The sequence below is a fragment of the Thalassophryne amazonica genome, chromosome 17, assembly GCF_902500255.1.
Source record: "Thalassophryne amazonica chromosome 17, fThaAma1.1, whole genome shotgun sequence".
Classification (NCBI taxonomy): domain Eukaryota; kingdom Metazoa; phylum Chordata; class Actinopteri; order Batrachoidiformes; family Batrachoididae; genus Thalassophryne; species Thalassophryne amazonica.
In genome coordinates, this window is record NC_047119.1 from 26790352 (window position 1) to 26804687 (window position 14336).

Consider the following 14336-nt stretch of genomic DNA (forward strand, 5'->3'; position numbering starts at 1 on the left):
AGACGACAAATGAATAACAATTAATGAATAAGTAATTGAGGATTAATGTCCTTGTAAATCTATGCAGAGTTCACTCAAAAAATGGTAAAGGCTATGAAAAATATACATTTTTCTTATTATTTATTGTTTTTTATTGAAATTTGCTGTTTATAAGTGTTTAATTATATTTTGTTTATGATATTTTAGTCATGTTTTGCGCAGCACAGACACAACACATAAATAAGACATCTGTTTTAGTGGCAATTTTGATGTGGAAATTAGCATCAAGAGTTTTGAAAGCTGCTTTTTGGACAAATAGGCTATGAAAGGCTGCATGAAGGGCGTCGAGCAATTTACAAGCTGCGAACATCTGTTCCATAGATATCCGAGTTTTATTTTGAAAGGAACATTACTTTATACGCACACATGCACGCAGGCAATGGAAAATTAATTAAAGAACTTTTCATTTTATAATACTCACTGTTTCATATCTCTGTGGTTATTGACGTAAAATGCGCGCGCGGGGGGGGGGGGGGCGGTTGGGGATGTGCGCAAAGAGTAAATTACTGGAGTAAAGTTTTTCTCTCAGTGTGTGCGTGTGCGTGCGAGAAGCAGGCAGGTCCACGTGGTGAGGGGTGTGCCATTAATAAATAATTAGACAGGGGTCACGCAGCCACTTGTATAAAAGAGATCGTCGGCGCCAGTTTGGAGCAGAGTGCCGCAGAAGCAGCACCTTCTCCCCTCTTCAGCTTCTTCTGTTTTTTTGCATTTCGCTCTTATTTGCGCAAAACATGGGCTCCGTGTTGCCCAGCGACTCTTTGGCCCTCAAGTCTGGATTTAAGTGTCCGAGCCGCGCGCTGTCGGACGTGATCACGTCGGACATTCTGCACAGTTTCCTGTACGGCAGGTGGAGGAACGTTCTGGGCGAACACCTGGCGGAGGAGCGCAGCCCCAAAACCGCGTTCACCGCGGAGGTCCTGGCGCAGTCGTTCGCCGGAGGTAGGCTGAGATTTATTTTCTAAACACTTTTCAGTTTGTTAAAACCAATTTTCGTTTATCTGCCGTGATGTTAAATCATTCCAAACGACTAAATAGCTATTATAAAATATATGAATAAATATTATGAAATACTAACCTCCAAAACACAACGTAATATTATTTTAAAAATTAAATAATTTCATTTTTTTTAAGAAAACACTAACATTTAATACTCACATTCATTTAAAAAAATTGTTATGAAGCATTTTAGCCTTTTTTTTTTTATATAAATTGCCGCACAAAACATATAGTGTTGCGTGATGCGTAAATTCTCAAAAATTCCACTTTTGAACGTTCAATCACTTGTTGCTCATATTTCTGTGCATTTTGCGCACATTCATCCTTTTGGATTTTTTTTTTTTTTTTTTTTTTTTTTGCGCCATTTGCGTTCTGACGCATTGATCTGCGGCGGATCTGGTTAACTTTGCGCTTGACCTGGGAAAGTTTCCACTTAAACCTGGAGGAGAGAGAGAGAAAAAAGTTTCTTTTCTATGAAACATCCCTTTTCTCTCTCTCTCTCTCTCTCTCTCTCTCTCTTGCATCCATCAATCTCCGGACAGTCTCTTTTCCTCTGTTGGCAGCTATGGGGCTCCGCTGCTTTTCTCTTTTTCTCTCTTTAAAAGATTTGCTGTTCCTCGCATAATGCGCCGTGAAGGCTAAATCTAATGCTATTCATTGCATGTCAACCATCTAATCGCCTTTCCATTTTTTTTTCTCTTTTTTTGTTGCAGAAATTCCTGAGTCTTTTAAACAAGCCTTCGCTTCATTCAGCGCAAATTTATTGCTACAAAGTTCTTAAAAGGATAATGAATTTGGAATTAGAGGTTTCTTTTCCAGTAAGGTTTAATGAATATCACATCAGAAGCATGACAAATCGTTGGCCCCTGGGCAAAGAGGGACCATTTAACCCCTATTCGGTCAGGATTTTTCGCAGCCTGAAGAGAAAGAAGAAGAGAAAAAAAAACTTTGATTTTGACATTAAAGAAGCGCAAGTTTTTTTAAAAACCATTCTGAAAGGTTTCTGAGGGGAACAAAACCTTTCAATTCAACCAGACAATCGAATTAAAGGGCGGATAATCGTGACTAAAATAAGATTTTCTCCTTTTAGGATTAAAAAAAAATAAATTCTCACTATTATCTGACATTTTCTGCACAACTTAACATTTTTAAACAATCTTTTCCGTGTTGTACGTGCGTTTTTTTTCCAAATAAAACGAAAAATCCGCGCGCGTGTCCGTCCTGATTTTAATTTACGTTTGGGTATCCGCAGAGGTGCAGAAGCTGTCCAGTCTGGTGCTGCCCAGTGAGGTGATCATCGCGCAAAGTTCAATACCAGGTGAGGGGCTGGGCATCTTCTCAAAGACCTGGATCAAGGCCGGCACCGAAATGGGCCCCTTCACTGGGAGAGTCCTGACTCCCGAACACGTGGACCTGCTGAAGAACAACAACCTCATGTGGGAGGTGAGACGGCCTGTCGGATCTCCAGATGACGCGAGGCTCAGCCCGGATCAGGTCTTTTTAAACCGTTTTATTTCCCTCCACTTCTTGTCGTGCGCTCCAGGTGTTCAACGAGGACGGCACCGTGCGCTGCTTCATCGACGCCAGCCAGGAGGACCAGCGCAGCTGGATGACCTACATAAAGTGCGCCCGCAACGAGCAGGAGCAGAACCTGGAGGTGGTGCAGATCGGCACCAGCATCTTCTACAAGGCAGTGGAGGTGAGACCCGAATCCCAAATCTGATTCAAACCTCTTTCTGATCGACTGAGCGTGCACACACGACTGCGAGATGCCGAGAGACCAAGAAATGTGAATGAGAATGATTTGCAGAACAGCACAACCTGCTGGCCAAGGGGAAAATTGCTAAAAATGTTTTGAAAATTGTTGAATAACTGAACTTTTTCTTTTACAGTCAGTCAAAATAAATATGCGGGGACGTGGCAAACACACACACACACATATATATATATATATATATATATATATATATATATATATATATATATATGTATATGTATATATGTATATGTATATATATACATATACATATACATATATATATATATATATATATATATATATATATATATATATATGTATATGTATATATATATATACATATACATATATATATATATATATATATATATATATATATATATGTATGTATATGTATATATATATATATACATATACATATATATATATATATATATATATATATATATATATGTATGTATATGTATATATATATATATATACATATACATATATATATATATATACATATACATATATATACATATACATATATATACATATATACATATACATATATATATATATATATATATATATATATATATATATATATATATATATATTTGCACTTGGGGCTGCCACAGCAAATCCAAAGTGGATCCGCAATTTGTATTGGCACAAGTTTTACGCCGGATGCCCTTCCTGACGTAACTCTGAGAAATGCGGCAGAGGTGGGGTTTGTCCCAGGAACCTGTTGCACTGAAACCAAGTGCACTAACCATTTTAATGTTGATAAGCAATATAAAAAAGTTTCAACTTCAGTGGTGGCCATCTTGTATTTATAATTAGCAACAAATTAAAATAAAAAAAATGTATTTCTCCTTGTAGGTGGTCTAGAAACTTGATTCAAGTGGTTAAATATTTGTTTTAAGGGTCACGGAATAACACTGAGTTCGTCACATAAAAGTAAGAAAGGTTGCATTGCTAAATGGCTAACTTGGGTTTTAATAAGTAGGCTAATGAATAATTTAATAAAACAATTGTTTCCTTCTTGTGATGTTCAAAATTATAATTCCAGTTGTAAAGGCAGAAGTTCATAACTGTGCTATAAGTATACATTTCCAGTGGAGAGTAGCTATATGCTTATGTCACGTCGTGTTTTGTCTTTCAAGATTTAGGTAACTATATAAAATTCAATTTACATATAAACATCTTGATTTAGCTTCCTTATTTGTATGTTGTTTACGTCTGAAGGGGAAAAAAGCAATGAGTAAGTTGCATGAGTGCAGCCAACCAATTTTAATGTGCATTTAAACTATGTGTTTGTTGAAAAATTTTAGCGACCTCTACTAGTGTGTTACCCTTAACCTTTTAAATTCAAAACTATAATATAAAATATGTAAATACAAAAAATACTATATTTTCTGGACAATAATTCACAATGGAGTATTAATTGCGTCTGTCAAAAAATGCATCATGAAGAGGGAAAACACAAGTTTCACTGGTGTATTAAGTCCCATGTGTTTTTGAAATTTGATGTTACTGCTTCATGCAACAAGAAGAAACACTAATTTAATCAGTGCATTATTTATTTTTAATGCAAATGCAATTTTAGCAAGCAGAAGGTGATGAGATAATTAACATTTCATGAGGCAAAAAGAATTCCAACGTAAACTGCTTCCTGTGGCCACAGGACAGATGATTATAGGTGAGGTAAAGGTGCAATGTAATGAAACTTTTGAAAACCCAGTGCATTATTTATTTATTTCCAAATATTTATTACACTGCTTTAGCAAGCAGAAGCTAACAGGCTAATTAATGTTATTTGTTGTTCGTCTTTCGACTGCCCCCGATTGTTCATGGTCACAACAGTGGATCCAGTAAAGATCTGCATCAGGATTTGGCAAAAGTTTTATGGCAGATGCCCTTCCTGACGCAACTCCAGTTTTATCCGAAGAAACACACAGGTCCTGGTCTTTGTCAGAGTTCTAATATCCAAGCACTGATCAGAACCTTCTCAGCTGAACTCCCGAGATCTGACAGAATTAGATGTATACAAAGCAGAGTGGCTGCTAATTAATGTTTCTATTGTGATCTTTTTTCTTTTTTTGTAAAAGATAATAGTCTTATTTTAGATTTGCCTCTCTGATCTGCCTGTGCTGTTCTTGTTTTCTCATAGAGGCTAAACAAGTGGAGTGCAGAGCAGTATGAAAGTTACATTCCCTGTTTTTTGTCATTTATTAAAATTCTCCATTATTCAGTTATTAAGTTCTCTGAAACACATAAAGACTTTTTTATTCAGATGTTCTTCTTTCTTCTATTTATTTATTTATTGTTGGTTGGCATTCAGCTTATTGCCTGACACCTTTCTACTCAGATTGTGAATCACAGTATCTCATTCAGTATACAGCTTGCCACATGTGCATATGGTGCCATCCTGTGGCCATAGGTGATAATGCAGTATTTTTTTCCATATGCATACGTTGCTTCGGATTGTAAGTCACAGGACCTCCCAAACATATTATTCTTACATCTTTTTTAAATGTTGCCTTTGCTCACCCGTAGGTTTATGTGACTAACACAATGTGATTCTTTGACCCTTAAAATGTATATCCACTGGAATAAAATCTCCAGACCACATACATTACAAGCTGAAATACACCATTTATCATCTTTATTTTTATTCTGATGCCTGACATGTAGTAATCTGAGAAAATGGACACAGCTAATTACCTGAAAATACTACAGAACGGAATATTACTTTCCTTTCCCAGACCATCCCACCAGATCAGGAACTTCTTGTCTGGTACGGAAACAGTCACAACACATTCCTGGGAATCCCCGGTGTTCCAAGTACTGATGATGAGCACCAGAAGAAAAGTAGGAATGGTGAGGCATTTTACCTGCTCCTGTCATTTTTTTATTTTTGTACATGAACAATTGTTATTGTTAATAACAGTTTTAATAATAATAATAATAATAAGAAGAAGAAGAACAACAACAATAATAATAATAATAATAATAATGATACATGTAACATTCAAGGTTTCACGACCACACTAATGTAATACACTTTTTAATCATGCTCTTTTTTTAATCATGATTAATGTATTAAAATAAAGTCTTCTATCACATTGGTGTTGGGACCTATAGCCAAGAATTAATTTGGGGGAGGATTGTCCACTAGATGTTACCTTGGCAGTGGCATTTTGAAATACTACACTCAACAAAAATATAAACGCAACACTTTGGTTTTGGTCCCATTTTGTATGAGATGAACTCAAAGATCTAACACTTTTTCCACATACACAATATCACCATTTCCCTCAAATATTGTTCACAAACCAGTCTAAATCTGTGATAGTGAGCACTTCTTTGCTGAGATAATCCATCCCACCTCACAGGTGTGCCATATCAAGATGCTGATTAGACACCATGATTAGTGCACAGGTGTGCCTTAGACTGCCCACAATAAAAGGCCACTCTTAAAGGTGCAGTTTTATCACGCAGCACAATGCCACAGATGTCGCAAGATTTGAGGGAGCGTGCAATTGGCATGCTGACAGCAGGAATGTCAACCAGAGCTGTTGCTCGTGGATTGAATGTTCATTTCTCTACCATAAGCCGTCTCCAAAGGCGTTTCAGAGAATTTGGCAGTACATCCAACCAGTCTCACAACCGCAGACCACGTGTAACCACACCAGCCCAGGACCTCCACATCCAGCATGTTCACCTCCAAGATCGTCTGAGACCAGCCACTCGGACAGCTGCTGAAACAATCAGTTTGCATAACCAAAGAATTTCTGCACAAACTGTCAGAAACCGTCTCAGGGAAGCTCATCTACATGCTCGTCGTCCTCATCGGGGTCTCGACCTGACTCCACTTCGTCGTCGTAACCGACTTGAGTGGACAAATGCTCACATTCGCTGGCATTTGGCACGTTGGAGAGGTGTTCTCTTCACAGATGAATCCTGGTTCACACTGTCCAGGGCAGATGGCAGACAGCGTGTGTGGCGTCGTGTGGGTGAGCGGTTTTCTGATGTTAATGTTGTGGATCGAGTGGCCCATGGTGGCGGTGGGGTTATGGTATGGGCAGGCGTCTGTTATGGACGAAGAACACAGGTGCATTTTATTGATGGCATTTTGAATGCACAGAGATACGGTGATGAGATCCTGAGGCCCATTGTTGTGCCATACATCCAACAACATCACCTCATGTTGCAGCAGGATAATGCACGGCCCCATGTTGCAAGGATCTGTACACAATTCTTGGAAGCTGAAAATGTCCCAGTTCTTACATGGCCGGCATACTCACCGGACATGTCACCCATTGAACATGTTTGGGATGCTCTGGACCGGCGTATACGACAGCGTGTACCAGTTCCTGCCAATATCCAGCAACTTCGCACAGCCATTGAAGAGGAGTGGACCAACATTCCACAGGCCACAATTGACAACCTGATCAACTCTATGCGAAGGAGATGTGTTGCACTGCATGAGGCAAATGGTGGTCACACCAGATACTGACTGGTATCCCCCCCCCAGTAAAACAAAACTGCACCTTTCAGAGTGGCCTTTTACTGTGGACAGTCTAAGGCACACCTGTGCACTAATCATGGTGTCTAATCAGCATCTTGATATGGCACACCTGTGAGGTGGGATGGATTATCTCAGCAAAGGAGAAGTGCTCACTGTCACAGATTTCGACTGGTTTGTGAACAATATTTGAGGGAAATGGTGATATTGTGTATGTGGAAAAAGTTTTAGATCTTTGAGTTCGTCTCATACAAAATGGGAGCAAAACCAAAAGTGTTGCGTTTATATTTTTGTTGAGTGTAAATCAATTTATGAATAAATGGTTTCAGTTTGTGTTTGGAGCATTTCAAAGCAGTGTTTAAGGTATTATGAGAAAGTTAATTATTTTATGAAGCAATTGTTTAGTGTTTTGAGCATTCTTAAAAAGTACATTTTTTAAGTAATTGTTACATTTAGTGTTTCAAGCATTATGAAAGTAATTTTCCGAAGCAAACATTGCAGTTACAAACATTTTGTAAAGAAACAACTATTTTTAGGTGTTCTTGTTTTGCATGTTTAGAAAAGTAAATCTTTATGATGCAATGTCTTCATTTAATTTGAAGCGCTGTGAAACACTGACACAACATCTAATGTAAAATGCAAGCATTTTGAAACTGGATTGGTTTACATCTAGTTCAAATTTTCAAAAATCCTTTTTTTTTTTTTTACTGGCTTCATTATGTGTGAAATTTTGGGGGATGGTTTAAAACCTGAAAAACATGAATTTCCCCACTCATATAATGCAATGATGCATTTATCTCATGATTCAGTTTAATTTAGTATTGCAGCATCCTACAACTTCTTGCTGGATTGAAATCCTAGTGAAAACGAGTTGTTATAAGAATGTTATACTTTAAAAACTTCCATTTTTAGTTCTGTTATTTATTTATTACTTATTTATTTGTATTTGTTAATAAGCACCATGACCCTGTGATTAGCAACAAGGTTTTATAAATGACATGGTCTACTTTTCATGTGCCTAACTAACAAAATGTGTCAGACTGTGCCAGTGTTCTTATTTTAACTCATATATCAAAGAATAACTGCAAATTATGTTAAAAGAAGCCAACATTGTTCAAAATATGAGATTCACTGGTCCCCAGCTCTATCTATCAGAACCCAAAATTTCAGAGCTGAGTATGCAGTAGTTTTTATGAAGTTAATGGTGGAAATGTTGTGAACCCATTTCACTGGATGACTGATTTCATAAGTCTGTCACCGGACAGACTTCACCTGATTTCAATCTTGCCCTTGTTTCTCTCGCCAGACGACTCCCACGCCTGTGACGGCTCTTCCACGTGCTCTCCATCTTCCTCCTCCACCTCTGCCGGTCGTATGAGGTGCGTCATTTGCCACCGGGGCTTCAACTCACGCAGCAACCTGCGCTCCCACATGCGCATCCACACTTTGGACAAACCCTTCGTCTGCCGTTTCTGTAACCGCCGCTTCAGCCAATCATCCACGCTTCGTAATCACGTGCGTTTGCACACTGGCGAGCGCCCCTACAAGTGCCACGTGTGCCAGAGTGCCTACTCCCAGCTGGCAGGCCTGAGGGCGCACCAGAAGAGCGCCAGGCACAAACCGGTGATGCCAGTCAGTGACGGTGCATCCCAGGTTTCCACTCCTCCCCAACAAGTGACCGCTGTCCCCCAACAGCACCAGCTGCCCCTGGTACACCGCATCCCCACCATGGTCCTATGATGAGCGCGAGGCAAGGCACGTTTTGCACTTTAGATTACAAGTGAAGGGAGCTCTATAATGAGGGAAGCTCCAAATAAATGGATTATAAAGCAGCTTGCAAAGACATTTCAGTGTGTTGCCTTATTTGTATACACATTCCCCCTGTGTTGTTTGGCTGCTATGTGTTCACACTTCCAGCAGAGAGATGTTTTAATGATAAAAACATACAAAAATAAAAACAAAATTCTCCATTACAAAGCTTTTGTAATGGAGAATTTGTAATATTGCCCTGTGCAATCTTTAGATTTGAATGAGTATCATATATTCATTCTGCAGGGTAAAGCAAATGTAAAACATAGACTATATTTTCTACATGTTAGATCAATTTTTTTATGTTTGTTTGTTTTTTTTCATCACCGCCTCACCAGCTCAGGTGAATTGTACTTTTAGAAAAAGTCACACCAGAGATTTGTACACTAGGATGAAATAAATGAACCAAACCATGTTGTTTCAGTTGTATCGTCCCACACTGTAAACTGAAATGGTCACTTTATCCTGATATCGACTGTATACTCTGAAGATTTGTGTACAGAACTGTAAAATTGTAATTGTGTCCTACTGTGAATGTAAATACATTTGTGCTTTCTTTTATTCTAAATAAAGCATCATCTATCATATTCTTGTGTCAAGAGGTTTTCAAACAGCTGATAAATCTTTCCATGTGCACAGTTCAGTGTTTTATTCATCAGGCATCATAAACAGGGTGGTGATGGATTATTCTATTAAACCCCTCCCAACATATTCCACATTCTAAGGTTTTTTTAAACTTTGAATCAAACAAAACCGCTTTAAAAAATGATTGCTTTAGAAAATGATTCAGTATTGGAAATACTCACAGTCGAATGTCAGCGAATGTGATGGCTGAGAGTGAGTCAAAGACAGATTTCCAAAACAGAGACAAGGCAGGACAAAACATGTGGGTGGGATTATCTGATTATATTTGTCATAATCTGGACTGATGTAAGAAAAAAATGTGAGCTAGTTTGTTCTTAGCACAGTGCACTCTGTGAACCACCTTACACTGCAAGACCCTGTGTCGGGCACATACAGATGACCTATGACCCCGCCCCAAGACTGACTCTCAGAGCTCCTCAGACAAAGTGGAGTGTAGATTATCAGAGGTTGAGGATTAGTACATGATGATTATTCATTCATTTTCTATACCAATTTATTCTAATTAAGGGTCATGGGGGAGTTAGAGCCAATCCTAGAAGTCTGGGGAGAGGCGGTGTACACCCTGAACAAGCAGCCAACCGATCATAGGGCCAAATGAAACAGTTGTTTCAGAAAATATTAATACTGGTGACAGTACATGAAGCAATTGTGTCAGAAAATGATTTTAATGTTGTGAAATCCTCCGAACACTAAATGAAAAGAAAAAAAAAAAAATTGTGAAACTAAATCAAGCAATCATTCATTCTCTATACCCGCTTACTCTAATCATCAGGGGGGCCAGAGCCTATCCCTGCAGACATAGGTGTAGAGGCGAGATACATCCTGGGCAGGTCCAATGCAGGGCCAGATATAAATAGACAAACTCATTCACACTTGCATCTACGGTCCATTTAAAGTTTCCAGTTCACCTAACCTGCACATCTCTGGAAGTGAGAGGATCAGGAGCACCTGGAGGGAACCCACATAGAAAAGATCAAGTGGGAAGTGATCCCAGAACCTGCTTGCTATGAGGCAACAGTGCTAACCACTAATCCCGCATGCCTCCCTAAACCAAGCAATTGCTTAAAAAAAAAAAATGTTTCAAAATACTAAATGAAACAACTTTAGAAAATAATTCTTTCATTTTGAATAACCCCCTTACTCCAAATAAGGGTCATGTGGGGCTGGAGCTTATCCCTTATCCCAGCTGTCATAGGGTGTTGTGGAATTTCTGTGATGATGTCAGCATAAAAAAGCGACAGGCGACATAAGGAGCACTCACGATTCAGACATATCGATGCAGAGAGATTTTATTTTTGGTTGAAGCAGAAAGTAGGTGCACCTGGAGGAGTTTCCAAAAGGTACCTCATGCAAATGTACCCACAGAGCCTTCTGGCTTTCCACAGTCAGAGAGCCATGTTCAGGACCTCTCCCATGATGAAAACAAAATAATAATACAAACATGGCTTTTGGCTAATCCGGGCCATGATCAGATGTTTAGTCGAGAATTTGGAGAAACACATCATGTTAGATCAACAAAGATGAATGCTAGCAGGGGATGACTCTGGCCCAGTACTTTCAGGACTTTCTGCCCTGACAATATGAGGCAATAATCAATTTTTCCTCTACATAGGGTGAGAGGCTGGGTACACCCTGGACAGGATACCAGACTATCACAGGGCCACATATAGACAGACAAACACCTACAGTCAATTTAAAGATTCCAGTTCACCTAATCTGCATGTCTTTGGATGTGGGAGGAAGTTGGAGTACCCGGAGTCAACCTATACAAACATTCAAACTCCACACAGAATGGCCCAGAAGGGAAGTAATCCCACAACCTTCTTGCTCAGAGGCAATAGGTATTAACCACTGAACCACCCTGCTGCCCTAAATCAAGTCATTGCTTCAAAAAACAAAAATCAAAACAAACAAACAAACAAAAAAACTTAGTTTCAAAATATTAAACGAAACAGTTGCTTCAGAAAATAATTGTTTCAAAACACTGAATGAAACAACTGCTTTTGGTGGTTGATTTTCTATTCACCTTTTATTTCATTTTCCTGAGATTTTTATCTTTTTTCCACCATACAATTGTGTGTCATTTTCTTTTTATATACATTTAAAATGAGAATTGTTTAGTTTTTATCATGCTTACCAAATTGTTATTTTTCTCAATAAAAAAACATTTTGAAAATAAATAAAAATAATTCACTGTTGTGAAATGGTCCAAACACTGCAATAGAGACATCTAGTGGACCAAAATGAATTTCTGGCAACTTACATCAAACTATTCTGGTATTTGTTTGCTGTTGCTTTGTTTATAAAGAGTCCTTCTTTCTGGAAATATAGTGTATACATTCACATTGAGGAAAAGAAAGGAAGGTGTGACAGCTTTGAGAGCCCCCCCAACACACACATTATCCCTCCCAAAATAGTCATTTTTTAAAATGGTATGAAATATTTGGATACAGGAGCAGATTCCCTGTGTTTTTACATTGTTTTATTGAAGTTCTTGTGTTGCACTTGCGAGCTGTCAGACATTATCCAACTTCCCAAGGAATTTTCAGATAAGTCATCATTAATTACAAGTACTGAACAACAATCCAGTATTAAGGCAAAGCAGAGATCAGCATGAGTGTTGAAACGTGCCAAAGATCAGTTATCGGAGGTGAACTGTGTTCATTCATCAGGGTAGAATTAATGGTTCTTCACACTGGGAGGAACTGGGCTTGACTGGACTTTGTCAATGGAGACTGTCCACACTTGATCTCCTGCACAGTGAGGGACAAAAATAGAGTTAAAACTTACTGTAAATCAGCTTCTTTTTCCTTTGTACCCGAGGCCATCAAATATGGCCACTGGGTATTGTGAAGGCTTTGCATCCATCCGTCCATACATCCGTCTCTCTGTCTGTGCTCAGCATAAGTTCAGTCCTGTTACTGCCAGAGTTTTCAAATTCACAGGGAACATTCTTGAGGCACAGACCTTGGACAAGTTCAAAGATAGCTAACACTGACCTATTTTAAGAGGTATTTTAAGAGGTCAAATAGTTACATTCTGTTTCAATCTGTTTGGCTTGTTTTTGAGTGGCGGGCGTGACAGCCAATCAGAGTAGAGCTGGACTGTGACGTCAGTGGCTGGCCTCTCCAAAACTGCTTCATTTTGTGTGTTTATGTACATGTTTCTCATATATTATGTAAAAGCTGGTGACAAATAAACACTTCTGAACTTATTATTTCACGGACGTTAGCATGGTGACGTCACAGGCTGGTAGCTAGCTGCAAAAGTCTGTTTTGTGTGTGTGTAAACATAGCCTCTTTATCATATATTATATAAAAGTTAGTGAGAAATAAACACTTCAAAAACTAAAAATGCTGTTTTTTGGAACTTGATAACTCCTTTGGAGCCATTTACAAGACATTTTGTGGATGTTAGCGTGCACGCTAACTTCCGCTAACTCAAAGCTAATTTCCTATGGAGTTAAATTTATCTCCTTCATATCAGCAAATACACAAAGGGTGATCTACAAATATTCCTTGATTTGCACAACTTCTGCTCTTGTCAAAAGCTCATGTACATACACACACGCAAGGCCTCCTGCAAACGCCGTTAAAACGTAAATATTGTTTTTGATGGATTGATTGATAGAGGGGCTTTATTGAACATGTACAAATTGTATGTAAGACAATAGGATTGTAATAATTAATTAAACAACTGCAAATTATAAAGAACATAAGGCTCATATGGCCGAGTATATTTTAGTATTGTGTTCTGTTTTAATAATTAATGTCGTCTTACAGTGAGCTCTACCTTTGTGCTGGCGTTGGCATCCTGCTGAGGCGTCGTTTTTCTCTGAAGACCCACAACAGCAAATCCACTCAGCGACTGTAGCCAGCGCTGATAAACAACAAACAGACAGACAGAAGGTTTTTGAATATGATTTGTTTCCAGTAACAATAACCTTCTTGTGTTCTCTGTTGTGTAACCGGTAACATGATCGCACCCTGATCAGGTTTAAAGCTCTCTGTGAACATCGCTTTTTAGTCATGATATCAATTTTAGCATTAAATTAGTTGTTCACCATGCTGAAATTAATAAAGTTCTTTCTGGAAAATGTGTTGTACATGACATCTTCTTTATATAAATTTGTCTGTTTGATAAAAAAAAAAAAAAAAAAAAAAAAAAAAAATATATATATATATATATATATATATATATAATCAAAAGCCATACTTTAAATTTTCCTACTTACCAGAGAATATTTGTCACAGCATAGTTCCCCTTTAGTTACTTGAAGTCCAGGTGTTGATTGGTGAGACACTGACACCAAAAGGGGAAACGTCTGAGTGTGTCTGTGAGGATCCACGACACGTCATTAATAAATAAAACACAAGCAACAGCGGCCTCTAGCGGCCACCACCACCCTGCAATTAGCAGCAAGGCCTCCCCATTCCATGGATTTGTCCATCCATCCATTTTCTATACCCACTTACTCCAGTTAAAGGTCACGGGGGAGCCTATCCCAGCAGTCATAGGGCGTGAGGTGGGGTACACCCCGGACAGGACACCAGTCTGTCACAGGGCCAC

General features: G+C 38.6%; 1 protein-coding gene and 1 long non-coding RNA gene across 3 annotated transcripts; one reads left to right on the forward strand and one right to left on the reverse strand.

Annotated features, from left to right (window-relative positions):
• Positions 1-506: 506 nt before the first annotated feature.
• LOC117529841 (PR domain zinc finger protein 12-like) lies at positions 507-9388 on the forward strand. Of its 2 annotated transcripts, none has more exons than XM_034192712.1 (5): positions 507-978; positions 2288-2478; positions 2579-2734; positions 5551-5665; positions 8617-9388. In XM_034192712.1, exons 1-5 carry the CDS (start codon positions 771-773, stop codon positions 9051-9053), a joined length of 1107 nt encoding a protein of 368 aa, XP_034048603.1. In that variant the 5' UTR covers positions 507-770; the 3' UTR covers positions 9054-9388. The 2 variants fall into 2 exon arrangements, with proteins under 2 accessions (XP_034048603.1, XP_034048604.1); XM_034192713.1 differs by having other exon boundaries at positions 8620-9388.
• Positions 9389-12234: 2846 nt separating this feature from the next.
• LOC117529512 lies at positions 12235-14132 on the reverse strand. Its single transcript, XR_004566033.1, has 3 exons — positions 14002-14132; positions 13560-13646; positions 12235-12520 (listed from the first exon to the last, which is right to left on the reverse strand). It is a non-coding gene; the product is annotated as an uncharacterized LOC117529512 (long non-coding RNA).
• Between the last annotated feature and the right edge of the window lie 204 nt (positions 14133-14336).